At 38.5% G+C, this 23,893-nt stretch overlaps 1 protein-coding gene across 1 annotated transcript; it reads right to left on the reverse strand.

The window, feature by feature from the left end:
• LOC146626605 (integrin alpha-M-like) lies at positions 1-22,011 on the reverse strand. Its single transcript, XM_085361375.1, has 30 exons — positions 21,973-22,011; positions 18,489-18,591; positions 18,223-18,326; positions 17,796-17,866; positions 17,278-17,392; positions 13,722-13,849; positions 13,455-13,600; positions 12,889-13,039; positions 11,971-12,115; positions 11,317-11,390; positions 11,027-11,147; positions 10,124-10,263; positions 9,864-10,004; positions 9,543-9,755; positions 9,285-9,418; positions 8,498-8,640; positions 8,242-8,396; positions 8,035-8,160; positions 3,371-3,444; positions 3,061-3,202; positions 2,873-2,971; positions 2,691-2,770; positions 2,533-2,619; positions 2,347-2,416; positions 1,149-1,247; positions 936-1,016; positions 718-828; positions 467-580; positions 281-391; positions 1-102 (listed from the first exon to the last, which is right to left on the reverse strand). The coding sequence occupies exons 1-30, from the start codon at positions 22,007-22,009 to the stop codon at positions 1-3; spliced, it is 3,417 nt and encodes a 1,138-aa protein (XP_085217501.1). The 5' UTR covers positions 22,010-22,011.
• Positions 22,012-23,893: the final 1,882 nt, after the last annotated feature.

The raw sequence follows: 23,893 nt of genomic DNA on the forward strand, positions 1-23,893 counted from the left end.
TTATTTTTCTGCCGGGGATGGACTTCCATCAGTCCCTGGATCTGGACCGTCCTCTGCATTGTCATTTATCATCTGCTTGTACTTACTCTCAAAAAATCCAGCCTAGAATTGCAAGGAAAAACATAAAAATGCACCAGTCATCCATTAAAAAGATTAGTGAAAAAAACAAAGCTATATGAGTGAATATACTAACCTTTAAACTATTTTTAACTGAACATGTTATCTAAAAACTTTAAAGCTGTGCAAGTAATTGAAAAAAAGTCTAAAAAGTGTATTTTACCTTATACAGACCAGCAGTGAGTAAAGCCAGAAAAGCCAACCCTCCCAGACATCCTCCAATGATCTCTTTGGTGAAATTTGCCTCAGAATATACTTCAACCACTGCTTCAAGCTGAGACATAATAGAATATGGATTATATTCAAGATCTTTTACAACTCAGACAAGAGAAAAAAAATATGTAATCACCTTGTGAACAGGAGGATTGTTGTTAGACACTGTTGAAAAGTAGATGTATTGGCTTTGGTCATACTCCACAGTGGCTGTACTGGTCAAGAGGAATTTGGTAGATTGCAGTCCAATCTAAGAAAAATGGAACACAATGAGCCAAAATTGGGTGTTTTTTGATTTAATAGGAAACATACTTATCTTAAAAAAAGTTATTAGTACATACTCAGGAACAAATCTTAATGAGACAACACAAACTTCCCTTCAACTACCTGCTCTATCCATTGTGAACTAATGTTGGCAGAGATTTTGTATGTCCTACTCTGCAGTCTTTTCAAGAATGAGTTGCACTTGAACACTCTGCACCTGGCTACAGAGCAGTCCTGAGGGTGAGAAAATGCAACATAAGCTGTGATACCGTGTAATGTGATTTCTTTTTAAATCTACAATTAGGGTAAATATGAACAGTTAAGTACCAAGGCATACTTACCACCACTTTATTCTTTTGTATTTTTGGAACAAAATCTCTGACACTTGGTTCTTCATCATTTCCTCTCTGACAATCTGAAATCTGTGTTTGATTTATCAAATAAAAAACAGTTTGATAGTTTTATTAGTTCTAATTTCACCACATCCATCCATCCATATCAAAATTTAAGCCATTTGTGGAGTCAAAAACTAAGACTTCTGACAAATGTAATACCTGTAGACTGCTCAAATCCACCCAAATGTCTTTTTCACCAAGTTTCACTGGAACTTTGATCACCACAATGAAATTAAGCGCTCTGATATAGTTTGAAACCTAAACAAGTAAAGAAAAGGACAATCAACCATTAAATTTAGGTCTAAATGATACAATGGACCCATACAATGGAAAAATATAGATACAGTGTTGGGAAAAAGTGAATTCCTATTTTTTTTTTTGTATGTTTGTCACACCTAAATGTTTTAGACCATCAAACAACGTTAAATATTAGACAAAAATAACAAGTAAATACAAAAGGCAGTTTCTAAATGAAGGTGTTTATGTTTGAGAGGAAAAAATATCCAAACCTACATTACAACAATTCTGCAACAATGAATGGGCCATTCATTGTTGCAGAATTGTTGTAATTCAGACACAATGGAGGGTTTTTGAGAATTAAAACCACCTTTGTAATGTCATATCACAGCATCTCTTTGGGATTCAGGTCAGGACTTGGACTAGGTGTGCTTGCTGGTGTGTTTTGCACCCTTGTCCTGCTCCAGAACCCAAATGTGCTTCAGCTTCAGGTCATAAACAGATGGCCCAACATTCTCCTTCATGATGTTTTGGTATGTTTGTCTCATCAGTCCACAGAGTATATTCCCCAAAGTCTTGGGGATCGGTAAGATGTTTTCTAGTAAAACTGAAACGATCCTTTATTGTTCCTTTTGCTCAGCAGTTGTTTTAATCTTGGAGCTCTGTCATGCAGGCCATTTTTGCCCAGACTCTTTCTTATGTTGGAGTCATGAACTCTGACCCTAACTGAGGTAAGTGGTGGGAGATCTCAATTGCTTTGTTTCTTGTTGGTTCTGGATTTTCCTTGAAACGCAGCATGATGTCTGACTGTTGAGGATCTTTTAGTTTACTTAATTTGTCAGGCAGGTCCCATTTAAGTGAATTAAGAAACGATATTGCAGTAATCAGGCCTGGGTGTGGCTAGAGGAATTGTACAACTTTCCAAAAATGTGATACACCACAGTTAACTTGTGTTATAAAATTAACATAAATGTTTTTTTCTATTATCTTGGTCTAATAACAACATTTTTTTGGATTATCTGATAAACATTTAAGTGTGACAGACATATACAAAAAAAAAAACAGTAACTCTGGAAAGAGGCAAAAACTTTTTCACACCACTGTAGAAGTTTAAATGTACCTTAACTGATTGTTGGACTGGTTTCTTCAAATCATTCTTCCCAAATGTGAAATTGTTGTAGCTTAGTGAGCTAAACAGATAATGTATATTTAATGTTTAAAATATATATAATACTTGTTATTACATACTTATTTGTTACTTACTACATGTAATTCTTTCTTTAGTTACAAACAAAACAACACATACCTCGCAAATGTCATAAAAATGCTGTATTTTACATTAATTGATTTCCTTTTGTAAAGTTCACTTGTAGGGGCATGCTCCTGATTTCCACTGAAAGAGAGAAGTGAACATATTTGTAATGTATACATGGGGCTGTTACTTAAATGAGGAAGGAACATTACCTGGTGGCATTTGCAGTGATAAAGATCTCCTTCTCAAATTGACTGTTGGTGTCAATCCCATAGGAGACAATGAAGGAAGCCTTAATTGAATGAGAAAGATGAGTGACTTCTCTTTGCCTTTAAATTGTGCAAAATTCAGAAAAAAAAAATTGATAAAAAAAATGTTATTTACAAAAAAACACCTCAGTTTTGCTCTTGAAAATTGGCTTGTCAATAGTGCAGTGTGTCCATCCCCGGGATAAATCATCTTCACTGTCCAAGGAGTTGCACTCAATTCTTCCCTTTATTAAAAAACAAAATGATTCCTGGATGCATTTGAACAACAACAGATCAGTGATGAACCGATACAGACGTGATCCTGGTGCCTTACCTGCTGACTCGTGAACTTCCTGTAGGACAGTCCAGCTGGGTACGTGAGAATAACATGACTGTTGTAGGAGTTTTCTCCTCTGTTCTCCACTGTGACTGTGACATGCAGAAATTCATCAATGCCCACTTTAACCACTGAGGATCTGGTAGCACATGGAGAAAGTTGAGAAAAAGAGAGAGGAAACAAGGCTACAGTCATACTAATGCCACAGTGCATCAAATATAATGTACTTTGAGCTCTGATAAACCATGTTATTTTTCAGTTCAAACAATATGGCAACAATAACTGTGCTCACACAAGCAAGCCTCACCTGGTGAAGCCGAAATCCACTTTAAGGTCATCAACACATCTGTTGTCAGTACCACAGTTGATCTCAAACCCTAACTGTGAAAGAGAGCAATATGGAAACGTAAATAAAGTATATATTATTTGCTTTATGAACTAGTAGATTTTAAACTGAACTGGGAGCCAATTAAGTGACTTCAGTACCAGGTTAATATGTTCAAATTTACATGTACATGTAAGGTCTGTGGCTGATATATTCCGAAAAAGTTGACGTAATAATACGGATTATCTGGAAAATCCTGTAAATAAAATATCATCCCTAGTCTTACCTGCTTAAGCAGAGACTAATTTCTCTGAGTCAGTTTTAGCTGAGAATTATTTAATTTTTGATAAATATCTTTAAGTGATTAAAAAAAGAACTATATGTGTGTCACGGTCCCCGTGCCTCACCGGCTGATTCCGTGTTAGGCAACATGTGTTCTTGTGCTCTCTCTCTCTCTTTCCCTGGTGTCACTGTGGGCTCCACCCCTGGCCCACACACCTGTGCTCATCATCACACCTGGCGCTGGTTACCACAATCAGAAGGGCTTTTTAAGATGGCAGACCTACACTACTCGTCGCTGGAACATTGAGTCACCTGCGTTAGTGCTTCAGCAATCTGCCTAAGTCTGTGAGTTTCCTTGTGATCTAGTGCTAATTGGATTTTCTGTTTGTGTGCGTAGATTCCCCCCGGACCCGTCCCTGTACCCCCGAGTGAGCGAGAAGAGTGACTGGAGTGGGAAAAGAGTGGGATTGTTGGATGAAAGAGCAGAGTGTGGTTTTGGACCCTTCCCCCCTGGAGCCCCGGACCCCTTCCCTGAGCACCTTGTATATATATAATCACCCAGTGACACCACTGTAAATAAACGCACTATCAGTTTCTGCAAAGGTCTCCTGGTCTGCGCCTGAGTCCGTTTACAAAACCGTGTCACTGTGGCCTTATTAATATTCTTATCAAAACTGAGAACACAAAAATTATGCCCAGATTCCAGATGTGTTTCCAAAAAATAGTATTGATATGAACAGAATTTTTTTTCTGACCTTTTGGACCAAAAACAAAATATTTCTGCCATAGTTTCATATTTAGACAAATTTGATCTTTTCTAAAGAGATCTGTTATTTTATGGAAGGTAATAAAATTGTTCACTTAGTGGGTGTCTCTTGAACAACAGTAGCTCTTCAACTAGATAGAGCTAGAGTGAACCAGAGTTTGGATGACTGGGTGGGTGGCATGCAGACCACCCTAACACTGGGAAGAGCATCACTAGGGCAGGGGGTGAATTGAATGCTACTTGGCCACAGTGATGAGGTTGGTCCCAGAAAAGTTGGTCAAGAAGGGAGATGGACACCTGCCAGATGGAGGCAACTACAGAAGGCCACTTACTGTCTTGCACCAACTGTGACCACATCATTTTTTAGTCTGTTTATTAAAGGATTCTGATTCGGCACCCCACAGATGGAGTATGATTGTAGTTATCACCAGCAGCGTGGAAATCATCCTTATTCAGGATAGAGAATTAGGCTCAGATTTTCTGGCAAGACATGGAGCTAGCCTAGGCATTTGGCTTAGTTCCCAGCTTGTTCAAAAGGTGAAATGCCAGGTGGCAGCTACATCCAGGCATGGGAAGGCTGAAGTTAGTTTCTCATCTGCAACGGTGACTATGGAGCCAAGGAGCCGCTCAACACATCTGATCTGATCCTTGGCGGCCGCTTGTCGGGGCCTGGGGCCTGGGGCTCGCTCGGGCCCCTTTGGAGGTGGGGTGCCCCCGGCCTCTCGGCCTGGGGCTCGGTCACTCAGGCACAGCTGGGGGCCGGCGGAGCTCACGGGCGCGTCACTGCAACTCCCCCTGACTTCTGCTCCGCGGCTGCTGGGCGAGCTCTCATCTGGGACTCTCCTCAGCTCTTACTGGAACAGTGGCACGGCTGCCCCTCTGTTGGTCTTCCATGGTCTCTTGTGTTCTGGGGGCCTCTGGATGTCTGGAGTTTTGATCTCCTCCATACCCGCTTCACACCCTGGAGGACGGGGCTGTGGCCCCCCCACACTCCCTAGCAGATCATTACATGGAGAAACCCTTGGAATGCAAGCATGCTGATCCACACAGGTATGCACACATGGGTATTCACAGACGCGGACTAAAGCTTTCTTGGCTGCTACCTCAAAGCACACTGTGCGCTGTCTATCTTGCGTGCTGCACAATATCGTTTATTATTTAGTAAATATTGATATCTATGACTAGCTAGTTTATTGTGATGGTGCTTTGTTTTCTCTATTATTATGTTGCTCTTTGTTGTTTGCTGTCTCCTCTGTTTGTTTTTTTTTGTTTGTTTGTTTTTTTTTCTCCATACAGGTGACCCAGGAGTTCTTTTTTTTTTTTCTCTCTCTTCCCCCCCCCCTTCTCACCGTCTCTTCTCCCCTTTGGTTTTCTTTCTTTCTCTCCCCCTCTTTCTCTCATTCATTCCCCCTGTCCTATTTATTAAAAAATAAATAAATAAACAAATAAATAAATTAAAAAAAAAAAAAAATGACAAAGGATGAACTGAAGCTCTGCCATCACGTAATGTCGCATAGTGCTGTTTCTGATGTCATTTAAAAAAAAAGAAAAAAAAAAAAAAAAAAAACACATCTGATCTGGTACCAAGTAGATATTCTTCCTTCCAACTAGGCAATTTTTGTAAGTCAAACGGAGACAGTTGCCACATCCATTAGGAAGAAATGCTGAGATCTTTAACATGACCAATAAGTGGAAGAGCCCCGTCACCTTTCAACTGAAAAAAAAAAAAAAAGGTCTGGAGGACATAATGCAACCACAAAGAGAGTGAAGCACATGCAAGCAAGTGTCCAAGACATACTTTTAACTCCTTATGCAGACTCCAAAAACAGTATCAGACGTTTTGGCAGTTTGCAAGTCAGTATACCACTTTGCTGGTTTTCAACCACTGCAAATGTGCTCCTGTGCAGCCCTCCACAATCCCAACTGCATATCGCTAGACAAAATCACCTATAGGGCTGCTCGATTATGGCAAAAATGATAATCACGATTATTTTCACTGAAATTGAGATCTCGATTATTTGACGATATTTATTTAACAATAACAATGTATTGAATAATGACTTTAAAGATTGTCATAAAATAGTGTGAAAAAAACTGATAACAGTGCAAATGTTTGCAATATAAAAAGTAAATGAAAAATGTAAACATCTATGTTTAGTGAACTTTGCAGTGTTGCTCTGTGGTGCAGCTACGACACCGTAGCAAAGTTTACACACTATGTCTACTTGATCCACGTCTGACTCCGCGAACCAATAATGCTTCCACACCACTGAAGTTTTTTTTTACCTCTCTTTTCAACCAACGGCAGTCACTCTCCTCTCCAAATAACTTCTGCTTAGCTTTCCGAGCTTCCCTTGGGTCCTCTTAATCAGCAGTTCCCAACCCCCGGGCCTCGGACCAGTACCGGTGTGTGAGTCGTTTGGTACCGGGCCGCGAGAGTTGAAGCTCAGGTGTGAAATGTATAGTTTTCAGGGTTTTTATCGGTTTTCAGCGTTATTTTGTTATCGTTTTTATCGTTTACTCGGTTTTCCTGTGTCTTTTCACGTGTGTTATGAATAAATTTTCTTTTTTTCGGTACCGGTACTAGTTTTATTTTGTTGTATTTATCCGCGACACCTTAAAGGCCGGTCCGTGAAAATATTGTCGGGCACAAACCGGTCCGTGGCGCAAAAATGGTTGGGGACCTCTGCTCTTAATTGTTGTGACACGTGTTCGAAATGCAGAGAGGTGCGCTCGCTTTGCCACACGGAGCAGCGCGAGAGTAAGGCACGAGGGAGGGGCTAATAAACGGCTCAGTCATTTTTAATGATCGTTGAAAGCCCAGATCGTAATCGTGATTAAAATTCGATTAATTGAGCAGCCCTAATCACCTATGCATCAGTCGAATGCTGATTTGTTGACAAGTGGTCCAGAATAGGGAAAGGGGAAACAGTAGAGTTCACCAGGAATAGATCAAATATGCAAAAAAAGAGAAAAAAAAGTCATAAAAGGTCAAAAATAGATTGTGCAAAGTACACACAGTGGCTGCCATGGACACTTGACTTTGTTTTTAACACTTGGTTTCACTTCAGCTCTTTGGATGTCATAACTTCGCTTTTCTCAGTAGTTGACTGATGGACTATCAACAGCACGCAAGATTAGCCTAAAGACTGGATGTATCATGTGTTTCTGACGCTGTCCTCATCTGACAACAAACAATGGCTGCAGGCAGACGGGTAGTCTGTGACATTTTTTATTTTTAAACTTGAAATTTGTCACTACTGTGGAAGCAGCTGAGAACTATATAGGTTCTCTTCTGTGTTAAAAACGTGTTTTAAAAGACTAAAAGAAATTGCACACAGAAAGCTGTTCTTTGCACAACTTGCATGTATTGTAGGGGTACACCACTGGGGTAAATATAACCCATTTACTTCCATTACTTCAGTAGAAGTGTCTCCAATAGGTATAAGTCAATTGCATGCCAATAATACAAGGCATTTGAAAATGAAAGTGCAAAACTAAAACTGTTTCTTAACTTTGACTAGGCTCAGTTATCCAGTCAAATATTCTTTGGGTTTGTTTTTTAGTTGGTTGGTATTTTTTTTCTTGGGTTACTTACAGGAAAAATAGTTGCTGTTTGACTCTGTGGGGCAAGACTTGGCCTGAGGTTTGTGTTTAATGGCAACCCATCAAATATGAATTTGAGCTCATTGGAAAGTACATTAAGAGCATCCTCTGGACAGGCCTGCAAGAAGAGAACAACGTTAAGTTTGTTGACTTGAATCTCTCTTGGTTTTAGTACTTTTTCAGATGTTTTATTTTTTACCTCGATAATGAATTTTACAGTTGAACATTGTCGGTTTCGTAAGTCAAGAGTAACAGATCCAGACTGCTCTTGTTGTTTCCCACTGACGTAAGCCCGGTTGGTTGGAGATTTGCGAGAAGCATCCAGTGTTAAAGTGTAATCAATCCTTGCTTGAGCTGGAACAAATACATTTCCATGTTACAAATGTTTAGACATTAACATTAAAATAATGGACACTGGCTTTTTTGTTTTACAAAAAGTGAGGTGAATGATGAACCTGTGTTGACTGTAGACACTCTGCTCATGGTAAAACAGATTGCAGCTGTGTTCTCCAATGGTTTTGAGCAGTCTACATTCTGAGTAGGAATTTGGTTTGGGCTGAATAACACCTCAGCTTTTACCATTACTATAGGTCTTGATCTGGAAAGTAGGGGGGAAACATGTAAATTACATTTGGGGTTTTAACTTAAAGCTACAGAATTTTGAGTCACCCAAAAATGTCCTTTTTCAAGCTGAAATTATTTATACAACAAATCTTAAATGAACATTTAAGGAAATGCTTTTTGATTGAATTTTCATAACTCTAGAACAATAGTGTTTCAGTTAAGTAACTTTATCATACCAATTGGCTTACTAAATGATAATTATTTCATATTGTTAACATGACTTTACTACACACTATTTTATTAAATCCTCTGTTTTGGGGTAATGCATGCATTTCAATTTCTGAATGGAAATCATTTGTTACAACAAGACTGAACACAGACTATAATTCTAGATGCTTAAGCAACCACATTTATTGCTTCTTTAACCAGTAGAGCATTTTCAATCAAGTGTTAAGATAACTAGAAAAAGGAAATCCATTCATTAGTTACGTTTTGAAAATTATAAACTTTCATTAATATAATTTGACCTTTGAAAAATAAATATGCTTTACCCTGTTCTATATTTCAAACTGATGTAAACTTTTATACATTAGTGAATTCATTAAGGTTCACCATCAACAAAAATGATAGAATTATCATAAACGACAGTAATGTATGATTACACTATCTTTGACTTACCTCAGTAAGACAACTCTACCCTTTGAACCCACCGCTAAGTCAGGCAGTCTATCACCACTATGATCAAAAGATGACTGACTGATTGTGAGGCCAAAGAACTTCAGTCCTGACTGGACCTCAGAGCCAGTTATTCTCTGTGTACATATATATACATAATATTTTAATCAGATTATATATTCCAACTGTAGATTGTATAGATATTGGAATTACGTGGTAGATGATTTTAGTCATCATTGTGAGTTCTTTGATGTCATGTACCTGTGAGTAAGTAGGACTGATTCTTCCTCCTCCTTCGCCATTAAATATGTAGATGCTGCCTTCACCATTATTCTCCAAAGGTGCTCCAACTGCCAAATCCCTGAATCCATCTGAGTTTAGATCAGGCAGCACAGCAAGAGAAGAGCCGAACCTTCCTTTGACAGCTGCACGTCCTCTTAGTACTAACGGATCATCAAAATTACACTCCACAAACTAAAAGGAAGAGAGTGAATATTTTATGAACATTAAGAAAGTTGGCAAATAAACTGATTAATTTAACTGTAGGACATAAAATATTATAAATATTCTAAATATATTTACCGGACCAGTTAATCTGCAAACATAAACTCTTCCCTCTCTATCAGGCTCCATGTACATTGGGGCAGATATGAAGATTAGATCAGTGATGTCATCATTATTTATGTCCATGGTACACACCTCTGCCCCGAAATATGCACCAGTCTGATAATGTTAAAGCAATAAAATTATTAATTAGAAAAACTGTGTAACTGAAACAGCTTTTATTTTCGAGAAAATAATTTTACAATATGATTCAGGTTTGTCTTCCTGCAAAAACATACCTGTGTCGAAAAGGACTCAATCTTTTGGTTTTTCAAGTTTTCTCTGTTAACAGCAAACACAGCTCCTCTGTGTTTATATCTTGGAGCACCAACAACTGTCAGAGAGCCACGTTGGGTTTTAGCAACTGCCATAGAGTAACCTAGAATTTAGGTATTCAAAGGGGGAAGAAAGATTAAGATGCCTCCATTTAAATTTGTCATGGTCCTGGGTCAGTGACCCAGTGTTTTGCATTATTATTGAACTTTGATTCTGTCAGTATTTATCATTTCTAGTCTTTTGGTTTCGGTGTTAGCGCTCTTAGTATTCTGGTTTTTGTCTCTGTGTTCCATGGTTGCTTTGTCTCCCCTGTCAGCTCTATCCCTTTGTTAAGCCTGCGTTTATGTGTTATGTTTCCTGCTTTACTTTGTAAATCTGTGTCTCATGGTAGTGTGTCTAGTTTGGCTTCCCCTTGTCTTGTTGTGTTTGATTACTCCCAGGTGTGTGTCCTCCTGTGTCCTATTCCCTTGTTATCCCTCCATGTATTGTAGCCCTGTGTTTCTCTCAGTCAGCATTGCATCGTCCCCTCATGCTTGTGGGTTTCTCCTGTTGTGCTCCCAGAGATTGCAATCCTGAGTTTCCCAGTGTTTTGTTTTTAGTTGCCAGTTTCTGGGTTTTGGTTTGGTTTTATAAGTGTTTTTTGTATAAGTTTTGCCACTGCAATAAAGCAGCCTCCTTCAGTTCATCCCTGTGTTTTGAGTTCTGCATTTGGGTCCTTTCTCCTGCCTGACACAGCAGTTTCATGACAAAATTGTGTCCGTTTTGCAAACTCATTAGTGTTTCTGGGTGAAAGAACTGGAGCAGAGCTGTGTATATACATGATCACATGTGTATGAGTTAGATTGTTAAAGCTGTAATATTCTTACCAAGATAACTGTCAGGCTCCAAAGACACATCTTCATATGTTTTCACCTTCTGGCCTCCTGTTGTGTATTGCACGTAGCCTCCCTTCCACTGGTTTGCACCAACAATAGACATCTGAATTCCCTACAGTGTAGACAGGAAATACATTTTATACACAATTTATTTTACATTTAAAATCTGGAATGTGTTTAACCTGTATTTGCCATTAGAACTTAAAAACTCCCACAAGGCACATGTGAATCTTTCTTTCTATGACTCGGCTGTCTGGTGAGTTTCAAGTAGTTTTAATTACCTCAGGCACAATAACTGCACTGAATCCCTCTTGAGACATTTCCATTTCCAGTGACTCTCCACTGCTTTGAGATCCTGTGTCAGAAAAATAAATGAGAAGGTAAAAGAGAGACAAAATACAACATATACATTCATACAGGTTCATTCTCTCACTATGCTTCATTATGCTAAGTACAATTTTCAAATAATTTGTTTATTATAAAAGTATCTGAAAATGGATTCTTCCTTTCAAAACGTTATAGTAATAGCATGCTTAGCATCAAATTTAGCATTATTATTACATTCATTAATATAACAAATAATTTCAAATGATTTTTACTGTTTATTATAACCGCATTTGTTGTTCATTTCTCTAATGTAAAGTTACAGGATGTTCAATTTAAAATGTGACTCTAATGAATACAATATAATAAAGTTGATACAATGTGGTGATTTTAGTTGCTTCATAGTGTAGCAGTTTACACAACAAATGAAAGTTCACTGCTTCAATTCCAGTAAAACACACAGATTATCATCATGTTAGGAATGACATCTGATGTGAAAAAACTCTTATGAATAGGTAGGCAGTAAAATAATATTTAACATAATGTAATTATTTGAATTTTTGAAACATTTACAGGAATTTTAAGTTGAAACAATAAATTCATGTTCATACCTTCGATGGAGAAAATTTTGTCCTGCAGATTCTGTCTTATTACTTCAAGTGCGTCGAAGTTCTCCACTTCAAACACATATGAGGGAGTGGATGCAATGGTGCGCAGTTCTTTTCTTGCATCAGGGAGCCTAAAAGCGCTGCCCACCTATGATTTTACAGATATGTTTGAGTCCTCATATTAAGCAAGATTATTTGCTCACTTTAGTAAAATACAGTCCTTATACTTCACCTGATTTACAGTAAAATTTACACACATCACTAAGCCTTAACAAATATTTGAGAAAGAATTAGTCATTTTAAAGACCTTAGCTAATATGAGTGTGATACTGTAATATGATCTCACTGCTGCAACAAGTCAGTTTGTGAAATTTAATCCCTCCTGTATATTCCACGATTGACTATAAATGGTATTATTTCAAAGTGGAAGCCTTTAGAGCAGGGGTCCCCAATCCCAGTCCACGAGGGCCGGTGTCCCTGCAGGTTTTAGATGTGTCCTTGATCCATCACAGCTGATTTAAATGGATAAATTACCTTCTCAACATGTCTTCAGTTCTCCAGAGGCCTAGTAATGAACTAATCATGTGATTCAGGTGTGTTGACCCAGGGTGAGCTCTAAAACCTGCAGGGACACCGGCCCTCGTGGACTGGGATTGGGGACCCCTGCTTTAGAGCCATGCCAACTCAGTGTAAAAGTTGAAAACACTTTTAACCTCCTGTGGCATTAATGCAGCACAAAGATTGTGAGCTTCATAGACTGGGTCTCTATGGCCAAGCAGCTTCTGAAGGTGTAGTGAATGAGTTGCTCAGGACCTGTCTCCCTATAGTGCATTATAATGGGAGTGTAGTGTGACAAGTGAACAAAACCAAGTACTAGTATAAAACACAACATTCTGCAAGTTTAGTAATGAAAGTACTTACCCCAATAGCAAATCGAACAATGTTTTTACTCTCTGCTCGCTTTGTTGCATCTCGTAGATCATACCGGTCAGTAGATTGTCCATCAGTAATTACTATCAAGACCTTCTTCCCATTTGGTCTGGAACCACTTTGTGGTGTGAAAACGTTGTTCCTGTCAAATAAAAAAAAAATCGAATTTCTAAAGATTGTTTTGTTTTACAGTTGATCTTGTAAATGATATACTATCAGGTAAATTGCATGGTTGTTATTTAAGCATACATCATTCTGTTTTGCTTTTTTTTTTTTTTTTACTTTTGTACAAATCAATGTAATACAAGTTTGTTTGTTTGTTTGTTTGTTTTTTTCAAATTTAAATCTGCAAACATTTGAATTTAGCCTTTTTGGGTGCCATGACTCTGGTGAAGATGCTTTAAAACCCAAGTCTGAGTACAGTGTCCCATTTAAAAGGCTTCCTGCAGTCACAGTCAAATTAGTGTGGTCAGATTCAAAGAAAAAAAGTCATCTGGACAGGAAGTCCAAACAATGAGGTAACTGCAGTGCTTCAGTAATATCATTGTATTACTTACACAACATGTGTGATGGCCTTAGCTGTGTAAGTAGATCCCCTCTGCTGTCTGATTCCATTGATGTCAGTCTCCACTGATCCAGATGAGGAAAATTTCTTAAAGTTAAAGTGAACCTCTGGATAAGTGGAGAACTGGGAAACAGAAAACTGAAAAGGCAGAAATTAAAACATGTAAAACATTATTTTTATGGGACTTAATAGAAATAACAATGGAACTATTTTATATATGTGCCATGATTTTACTGACAGAGTGACAACAGCTGCTTACCTGTGTTTCACTTGAGAGAAATGATTGAATTATCTCTTTCACAAATCTCTTCATTGTTTGAAAATCAGGCTGAGACACGCTGCCTGAACCATCCAACAGAAAGGCAATGTCTGTTTGCAGTGGGCACCCTATCAAAGAGATTAATTTCAGAATGAAATACATTTTAAAGGGTTAATTTTAACATTTTCCTCACACTCATATTATATAAACAATAGAATCGAATAGAAAAGAATAACCCTTTGTTGCACATTGTACATGTACAATGAAACTATGGCTGCTCACACCAACTGTGCAGGACATATAAATACTAAGACAACAAAAATAAATAACAAAGAAGAGGAAGGCACACATTAAAAGGAGAAGTTGCTTGAAGTGGTTGAATGCAGTACAAGACTTGGGACTTTGTGGGTGGGGGTTACCATAAATACCTCATTTAGACAAGCTTCTCTTTAATGTAAATTCTTAATAAAGTTGATGTAAAAGATCCAACTTTAACTCTAAATAGACTCTCTAAAGTATGCATTCAAAAAGGAAAATAATTACAAACCTAATTTGTGATGTGGAAATGATTTCTAGTGAACGGATACTAAAAGAATTTAGATGGTGTGCATACGATACAGATTTTAAACCAAATGAAAGTGATAAAAGATTTCAGTCTTGAATAGAGAGTGGGCTAACAACATTCCATTCCTCCACACATAAAGGGACACTACGGAGTTTTCAGTCTTTACAAATAAGAAATGTCCTAAGACAAGTAGATTTCTTCAGGTTTCTTCAAATGCGGGATTATTTTAACAAACATTACAATATCCCAAACCCAAACTCGGTTGAGTCAGGAATTTTTAAGATAGTTAAATTAACAGATGTTGTTTCTCTGAGAAAGGCAATCTCCAAACTATATAATGTGCTTCTTCGGGCAAGGAAGGATACTACTCAAAACATTAAGACCAAATGGGAATTGGAATCAGGGATGGGTATAACAAACGAGAACTGGGAGAGGATTTGTAATTTTCATTGGTACTCAACAAGTTCACTATCTTGTAGAGACCAATGAAAATGAAAGCAAAGTGCTGGAGAAGATGTGGATCAGAAAAGGCACATCAAGGCAATCCATTAAACTCTGTGCGAGGTCTTTAAGATAAAACTTGTCATTTTGTAAATTTGCACATGGGTCTGGGGATGGGACACAAAGCTCTTACAAGCGCTATGAGTGGCCAGCAAAAAAATCAATAACCAAAAATTGGCTAAATCCAACTCCGCCAACACTTGAGGATTGGTTTAATGTGGTTTTTGAAATATTTAACATGGAAAAATTGACATTCTCCTTAAAAATTCAAAAAGATAAATTCTACAAAATATGGAATAAATGGATTAGCTTTGTGTCCCCCATCCGCCCTGAATTTAGGTAACATCAGCCCTGAATTGGTGTATCTCCCATGTATTGTATAATGCCAGGTCGACCCTCTACTTCATAATATGTATTAAATGTACTTTAAGTAAATAAGTTAAATATGTTGCACTTAACACACTGTTTGCTGCTACAGCTACACATGTTTCTTTTCCAAATATTTATTTTTAAGTGACTTATGTATGTATGTATGTATGTACACTGAACAAAAATATAAACGCAACACTTTTGTTTTTGCTCCCATTCCCCATGGGATGGACGTAGAGACCTAAAATTCATTCCAGATACACAATATAACCATCCCTCCCAAACAGTGGTCACAAATCAGTCCAAATGTGTGGTAGTGGGCACATCTGCTATATTGAGATAATCCATCCCACCTCACAGGTGTGCCACATCAGGATGCTGATCTGACATCATGAGTAGTGCACAGGTGTACCTCAGACTGCCCACAACAAAAGGCCACCCTGGAATGTGCAGTTTTGTCTCACAGCAAAATGCCACAGATGCCACAAGCAATGAGGGAGCGTGCAATTGGCATGCTGACAGCAGGAATGTCAACCAGATCTGTCGCCCGTGCATTGAATGTTCATTTCTCAACCATAAGCCGTCTCCACAGGCGTTTCAGAGAATATGGCAGCACATCCAACCGGCCTCACAACCGCAGACCTCGTGTAACCACACCAGCCCAGGACCTCCACATCCAGCAGGTTCACCTCCAAGATCGTCTGAGACCAGCCACCCAGACAGCTGCTGGAACAATTGGTTTGCACAACCAAACAATTTCTGCACAAACTGTCAGAAACCGTCTCAGGGACGCTCAACTGCATGCCCGTCGTCCTCATCGGGGTCTTGACCTGACTCCAGCTCGTCGCCGTAACAGACTTGTGTGGGCAAATGCTCACATTCGATGGCGTCTGGCACGTTGGAGAGGTGTGCGCTTCACGGATGAATCATGGTTCACATTGTTCAGGGCAGATGGCAGCTGAGAATGTCCCAGTTCTTGCATGGCCAGCATACTCACCGGACATGTCACCCATTGAGCATGTTCGGGATGTGCTTGACCGGCGTATACGACAGCGTGTACCAGTTCCCACGAATATCCAACAACCTCGCACAGCCATTGAAGTGGAGCGGACCAACATTCCACAGGCCACAATTGACAATCTGATAGACTCCATGCGATGATGTGTTGCACTGCATGAGGCAAATGGTGGTCACACCAGATACTGACCGGTTCTGGGTCCCCAGACCCCCAATAGCGCAAAAAACTGCACATTCCAGGGTGGCCTTTTGTTGTGGGCAGTCTGAGGTACACCTGTGCACTACTCATGATGTCAGATCAGCATCCTGATGTGGCACACCTGTGACGTGGGATGGATTATCTCAATATAGCAGATGTGCCCACTACCACACATTTGGACTGATTTGTGACCACTGTTTGGGAGGGATGGTTATATTGTGTATCTGGAATGAATTTTAGGTCTCTATGTCCATCCCATGGGGAATGGGAGCAGTAACAAAGGTGTTGCGTTTATATTTTTGTTCAGTGTATGTATATATATGTATATATTGTACTATTCTTAGTTAGCGTATTGTCTGTCTTGTCTTAATGTTGGTTTAAAATGGAGCACTGTAACAAAAAATAATTTCCCCCAGGGATCAATAAAGTATTCTGATTCTGATTCTGATTCTGATTATGTATACACTGTCAAGCCACCGAGTTCACTTTTTGTTATGTGAATGTAAAACAAAAGGACTAAGAAAAAGTGTTTTTTTTTTCGTTTGATTAAATAATATTAATGCACTTTACTTTAACAAGCCCTTTTCAAAAAAATATAATTTTAAAAAAAGAGAAGGAAATGATTTCTAAGCAATATCTAAACTTGATTTAGGTGTTTCTCTTGCAAGTTTTTTAGGGGTGTGGCTTCAGATTTGGCCTTGACTGTCATCTCTTTTTTTACACCAAATCATACAAGTCATACATGTAGCCTGGTGTCCCTTCTACCTTTGCAGCAATCTCATCTTCCAAAAAAGTATTTTTTTATTTGCTCCACTGCTTTTTCTGATCAGCCTTAATTTATGCTGACATGTATAAGAGAGTATGTGTTAAAGAGTGTCTCTTTGCCAAAATCCTTTTACTGTTACCTTGAATAGAAGAAGGTATGGGTGGTCCAAGCCTATTGTAACGGTCCAACTGAAAGCACACCCCGTTGTACATGGTGATGCTTTTGCAGTCCTTTGCAATGGTTGGTCCACACACCTGAGAGGAGACAAAGCCAAGATGTGATTAAACAATGGTTTATTGTTTGAGATCAATCAATTTGACAAAAAACAAATTCTTATATGGCTGTTCAGAAATGGTGATTAAAAAAAAAACAAAAAAAAAACCAACTTTAGTCTTTTAAAGAAGTTGTGCAAATTTTTTACCTTGATATGATTAATCATTTCTATGTTAAGGGACAAATTTGAGCATTTTAAAACATGATTTTCATTTTTTCATTTTTACAGCACTTTAGAGCCTTCACAACTTATTAAGTACATTATGAATTGACCTTCATGCATTTTGAGATTATAACAAAATATCTGACACACAGAGGACAGAAGATTTTGATCCTTAGAGAATTTAACAAAGCACTGGCAATGTCTGCAGTTCAGTAACTCACCACAGTGTTTTGTGCTCTTTGATCGCTTTTCATTGTCAAACCAAGCGACATGTTGACTGCGAAACCTGGTGCTGTAGTGAAAACATTACATTTTTATTCTTTTTTTTTTAAACGAAACATAAAATACACTGTAAAAGTAAGAGCACAAGGGTGAAGGTAACAAATTGAAAGAAAAACAGAATAAAATTTCACTATTATGTCATTTTAAAATGTTGAAAACAATAGAAAAGAAAAACCTTAATGATTTTTTTTTCTTTGCTTATTTAATTTTATTAACTGGTAAATCAATATTGTTTTTGAAGAGTGAAAGGTACCTACTAAGATACCTAGATATATGTACTCTATGAACCGGTTTAACGAGTTCCTGTGCCTGGATTTGTGCAAAATTTCTTTGACAGCAAAATATTTACTGTTACCAGTTACCTACCTTCAAATTGGATATCTTGGCAGGTTTGGGAAGATGTGGTGCACCTATATATTCTCCCTCTTTCATTTTGTGAATACTGTTCAAGTGGAGCACTGACCAGCAGACTGAGGAAATAAATTCAGTCAATGATGTAAGTTAAACTACAAAACTACAAGTGTTTTATATATTTATTTTTTGCTCTGGTGCATAACAGAGATGGTAGTTCAAAATCAATACATAAATAGCAATAATCTTAAACACATAGATGGAAACCAATGTTCACTTACTCTGATTGTCTTTGAACCACCCGGTAACCAAAACCAGCAGCAGAGCTCCTCAGGGCTCTCCAAGCCACGGGCTCAATATTGAAACAAAGTGTGGCACTAAACACTGAAAATTTAAGAAGAAAGAAGAATATCAGAAGTTTTATTTAAAGCCTTCATAAGAATGAAAATGTGGTTATAGCGCCTCTAATTACAAATCACATTGAGAAAAGTAGGCTGTGTTTTTTTTTTTTTAACCTTTCATTAGCACTAGTGACTAAAAAGTTCAGAATATTGTGCTCAAAGCAGTTACTTGCTTGGAAGTTATTAGATTTCATTGTGGAAGCTTAAATGTTTTTTGATTTGATTACCATACAGTGAAAATTTCATACCACAACATCCATACGTAACAAAGTCAAAGGGCTATGCTGTAGTCATGCAAGTCCCAACAAGAATCTCAGCAGCACTGAGCGTGTGCAGCTGAGCTAAATTGCTAATTGCAAACGTCCCACTAATTTTCTATGCCAGTTTACACCTAGAAAGTATAGCTATATTTTAATCAACTTCAGCACTCTGGAAGACTGCAAATTACATCATTTATGAGTGTTTCAGTGCATTGTTATTAGGAACCCAAACGCACTGACTTGCTCAAGCAGCAAACCGGCATCATCCATGAAGAGAATTCACTCTGAAGATTCCCTGCAGCCGGCCTCTCCACAGACCGGTGACATGGTGGGCATTTTGAAGTCAATAAGCACAAAACTCTGCAGCTGTGACTTACGCCTGGCCCTTTTGGCAATCCTTCAAAAAGACTTTCAAGTGCTGCATGAGTCAGTGGAATTCAGACAGCAGCTGCTGGCTGCAAACACTTGCTGCTGTAAACACCATCCTCAGAGAGTCGGTGAAATCCATCGAGAAGGAATGACCCGAGAAAACTGAAAGATCAAAGACACTATTATTGAGCTCCAGGCTCACAGCATGATGGATAGCTTGGTGTTTTCAGGAATACCAGAGATGGCAGAAGAGGATCCAGAAACAATGGTGAGTCATGATATCCAGACTTATCTGAAACTCTGGGTGGATGTAGTTAAAAACATCAGGATACACCGTGCTCATTGTTTTGAAGGTAAATGAGCAGATGGATGTAGATCCCGATCTTTTGTGGACAAATTCAATCGCTGGTGCAAGACTGCAGCCGGGAGCTGAGAGGAACAGACTTGAATGTTTGCAGTTTCCAAAGGAAATGCTGGAGTGATGCAAGTTCCTGTTCTCTGTCCAAAAAAGGCTCATTCAAGGAGGCTCCCAGGCTGTCATCGTGGTCAATAAGCTGTATGTCAAAGGGCAGCTTTCTCATGACTAAAACACCACACAATGGCTGTACTGATCCTAGTTAGTACTAGGATAGGTTATACATGACCACAGTGAGATTTGTCGCATGGCATGTATGGGAAGTTGGTTTGAAGTAAAAGAGGCTTAAGCTTTCTAACCCGTTAAATGGCAAACATTGTCTTTCTACATTGTGGACTCATTGGTCCGAAACATCTGTGCACACACTTATCCACATTTTCCTCACACATTTTCATTTTGTTACAACTCAAAAACAGAGGTGTAGCCATACTAATAAGCAGAAGAATAAACTTACTGTTAGCAACTGTTATTACAGATCCAGAAGGTAGATTTGTAAAACTTAGATCCACTTAGATCCAGGCTCAGTATTTATGTATTGCCAGTATCTAGGAATCAAATGTTTCTAGCAATTAAAGGCTCAGTACAGCAGTGAGTCAAAGGAATGGGCAGTCCACAGACATTCTTAAACAATAGATGAGTGATTTTGGTCTTTGCAATGCTTGGCATTAACATCACCCCACTCTCAGGGGTTAGACCTTCTTATAACCAGTACACTACTCCAGTACTCACACTCTTGCTTGGACTAGTTTTTAGTTAGCAGCTTCATTATATCACCATCAGATTATGCACCAGTGCCAGTCTCTCTGATACAGCCACAAATCCTGATGGGTTTCCAGCTGAGGGTTACAAAGAACTTTGGCCTATGATAGCACCTACTTTTTTTTTGGTAAAGGGTAACTCAAATTCAGAGTGATCTCCAAACATACCGCCCAATTCCAGTCATAAATGTTGACCTTAAAATACTCTGCAAAGTCCTTGTCAGAAGATTAGAATAAAATCACTTGATTCATAATACATCCTGATCAAACAGGGTAAACACTCCACCACTAAAAAACACACATACTAATAAATATAATATAAATATAATAGATTATTGCTCCATCAATAAATTAGAAACCGCAGTTGTCTTTTTAGCTACAAAGAAAGTCTTTGACCGGGTAAACTCGAAATTTTTTTTAGCCGCTCTATACAAATTTGGATTTTTGGTACATTCTTCATCGATTGGATCTATACAGCTCTCCGAATGCATGTGTTAGGACTAAGTACTTCCCAAAACAGATCACGAGCTCGCATCTGGTTTACTGCTTGTGTTGTTAATGGGTGGATATGTGTGAGCGAGTAAGTGAATGCCTTGGGTGTGTGTGCAAGTGTGTGTGTGTGTGTGGGTGTGTGCCTACACAGAGCGTTCTCACTCCTGAGGCGTAACATGTCGACGTTTTGTCACGTCCCGCGGCGTTCCTGAGGAACGCGAAAGGAGACCTTCGGCGTTCTTATGGTACGCGGCGGGTTATGGCTGGAATCCAGTGCAATGACGCTCCCGCGGTAATAGACGTTCCAGCCCTGTATTCCAGCCCTAAACCTAACCTTATCCCTAGCCCTGACCATAACCTTATTCCTGACCTTAACCAGGACTTTAATGATGTTAAATAGCGTGTTTCTAAGCGATTTGAAGAAAAAGAGCGAACATGTGTAGGTTCAGTCCAGACGGTTCTCATATTTCCTCTTTTTCCGAGGTCGTCATTTAGGAACGTGGTGGGTAGCCGAAAACGTAATATGGTGACGATTTGTCACCTAGCGTAAAATGTTACGCTTTGGGAGTGAGAACGGGTTGGCCTACATGGCTGGATCTGTGTCTGGGGCTCGCTGAGCTTTGCCACTGAGGGACATGGTCATGGAAAATGGATATATACACAAGAAGTGATATATATTGAATTTTATGTCCAGTTCTACAGTTGGTTTTGGGTTGTAAGTAAGAATTTACTTTTGTTATGTTTGACTATTCAGGAAATAAACTCATAAATATTTTAGTAATTAAACTATTTATACAGTCAGAAATTAACTGAGTTGATTGCAGAGATAGAGGAGAAAAATGCAAATAAGGAAACAGCCATTACAAAAGTATTTATAAATGATTTGCTTTCCCTTGCTAATCTGTAGTGTCTACTTGTTTTTAATTCCACAAAAAATATATTTTTTAAAGACACTTTGTCACTGTGCTGTGTGTATTTAGTAGAAAAACTTACTTACATATTTTTACTGTTTGCAGACATTTATTATTAATGAATAAAAGACAAACACAGAATGTGCACACTTGTCTTACCTGACAAGAATAGCTGGGCACTAATTATCCAGTCCATTCTGTCACTCACATGGAAAACGTAAACAACACAGGAGTTCAGTATTACTTCTCTTGAAAGTTTCAGAGGAGGAGATGAAATCAAAATGCAGAAATCATAAGAGAGTTCCTCAAAGGTAAGAGTTTTATTTAGAGGAACGGTTGGTTATGTAGGAGGAGCTACAATAGTGACAGCACTGTCTGTTTGATGCCAAACTACACTGTGATGTTGTTCTTTAATGTGAATTAAACACTTATTTTTAAGTAAACAATACTGACACTTACAGTAAACACATTGGATAGTTTATTAGTTTCTGAGCCACAAGATAAAATCCCTGTGATTATGAATATGAAGATAAGAAATAGTAAAACAAAAATCTTCAATTTAAGGTTCTATCAGTTTGTTATTTGCTGGTGTGAAAATATTTTTTTGGGTAAAAAGTTGGTCTTAATCAAATCTAAAAGCAAAAAGAAATCTAAAAATACAAATTTAGTTTCTGCTTTTCATGTGACTTCCTCTGAACATCTATGAGTGAGAAAATTTGGTATTGTGGCAGTTTTGCAAGCGACGAAGTGGCCTGGATTTATTATGTTCCTACTTCATGTGTGTGGTTGACTGTTCATACCCTGACAACCCTAATCTTGAACAGTGTAGATCTTTTGTGAGCACATTATCCTGATATGCACATAAAGTGAATACATTTTTAGTATTTGGCATCACTTTGAACATCTAATAATAGTTCATTTTAGAGCCTCGCCTCACTGGTAGATAACTAACCAGCTGATTCTTGCTGTATGCGGAAGTCTAGAAGAAGTCACTCTCCCCTAACCCATACCACACCAGTGTTAAAGTATATTTTTGACACCACAAACTTACACGTGATGCTCTGAGCATATCCAAGGTGCAACATTTCACATGTTTTCAAATGTGTGTTTTGTTTCATAAGCTATTTGGATGAGAGAAACTGAAAGCGATGTGATGTGTAGTAAAACCTGACGATATGAATGTGTAACCTGATCCTGAAAAACACAGACTGATTAACCCTCTTAGGCTAAAATTTAACTTTTTGTTGCTAATGCACAACCAAGTCCTGCAGTGGTACTTCTGAGTAAAAAAACTCATAAAATATGTATGTGGGGTAATCAGGTTGTTAGTTTTTAACTGTTGCAAATCGGCAGATGGTAGATGGTCTGTAGTGACTTCAGTGGAGAGTGTGTACTTCAAAGAGATGCTTAATCCTACTGACACACCTTACATAGAGGAAGTAGAGCCTGGTGTTTAACTGGATAATGTCGATGAGGGAAATAACTTTCTTGTGTTGTGGTGGGGTGAATGAGGTATGATTTTCCTCCTGGTAATGGAACATTGCACCAGCTCAAGTTTTGCAATATCTAACTAAATCATCAATGATTATAGCACACTAAGAGATAAGAAGCAAAAAAATGAAAACATGATTTATGCATGATATAGACCACTACACTTGGGGTAAAGGCGTCAGAAAGTTGTGGTTGTGGTTATTTAATATCTAGCTAAAGCAAAAGAAGTCGAGTGAGAATGAAGGACAATCGTTAACTAACTTTTAAATACACTTTTTTTAAGCAATTGTAATGGGAAGAAGCCCTGGTCACCTCCCACCAAACTACTAAGACCAGTTCCCACTCCTGGCAGACCGTGGTCCCATATTGCTTTACCTTCTTAGGTAATATTACCATTCTCACCATTGTTGACTGTTTCTTCAAGGCTGCCCAGTTTGTTCCTCTCCCAAAATTCCCCACAGCCCTTGAAACAGCACAGTTACTTACCAACCATGGCTTCACGACATCCCCAAGGACACTGTATCGGACCAAGGTCCTCAGGTCACTTCCCGAGTTTGGAAGTGTCGGTCCATTTAAACCTGCCTCGAAA

The sequence above is a fragment of the Diplotaxodon limnothrissa genome, linkage group LG8 (genome assembly GCF_057381915.1).
Source record: "Diplotaxodon limnothrissa isolate DT_005_m linkage group LG8, D_limnothrissa_male_GT1.1, whole genome shotgun sequence".
Taxonomy (NCBI): Eukaryota; Metazoa; Chordata; class Actinopteri; order Cichliformes; family Cichlidae; genus Diplotaxodon; species Diplotaxodon limnothrissa.

Bases quoted from the DNA above. Each gene is read 5' to 3' on its own strand.
- LOC146626605 (XM_085361375.1), bottom strand. From the start codon at position 22,009: ATGGACTGGATAATTAGTGCCCAGCTATTCTTGTCAG. The intron at 2,620-2,690 runs GTAATGTTCCTT...TCTCTCTTTCAG, and splicing joins ATCACTGCAAATGCCACCAG to TGGAAATCAGGAGCATGCCC. The intron at 581-717 runs GTAGTTGAAGGG...CATTTTTCTTAG, and splicing joins GTTCACAATGGATAGAGCAG to ATTGGACTGCAATCTACCAA.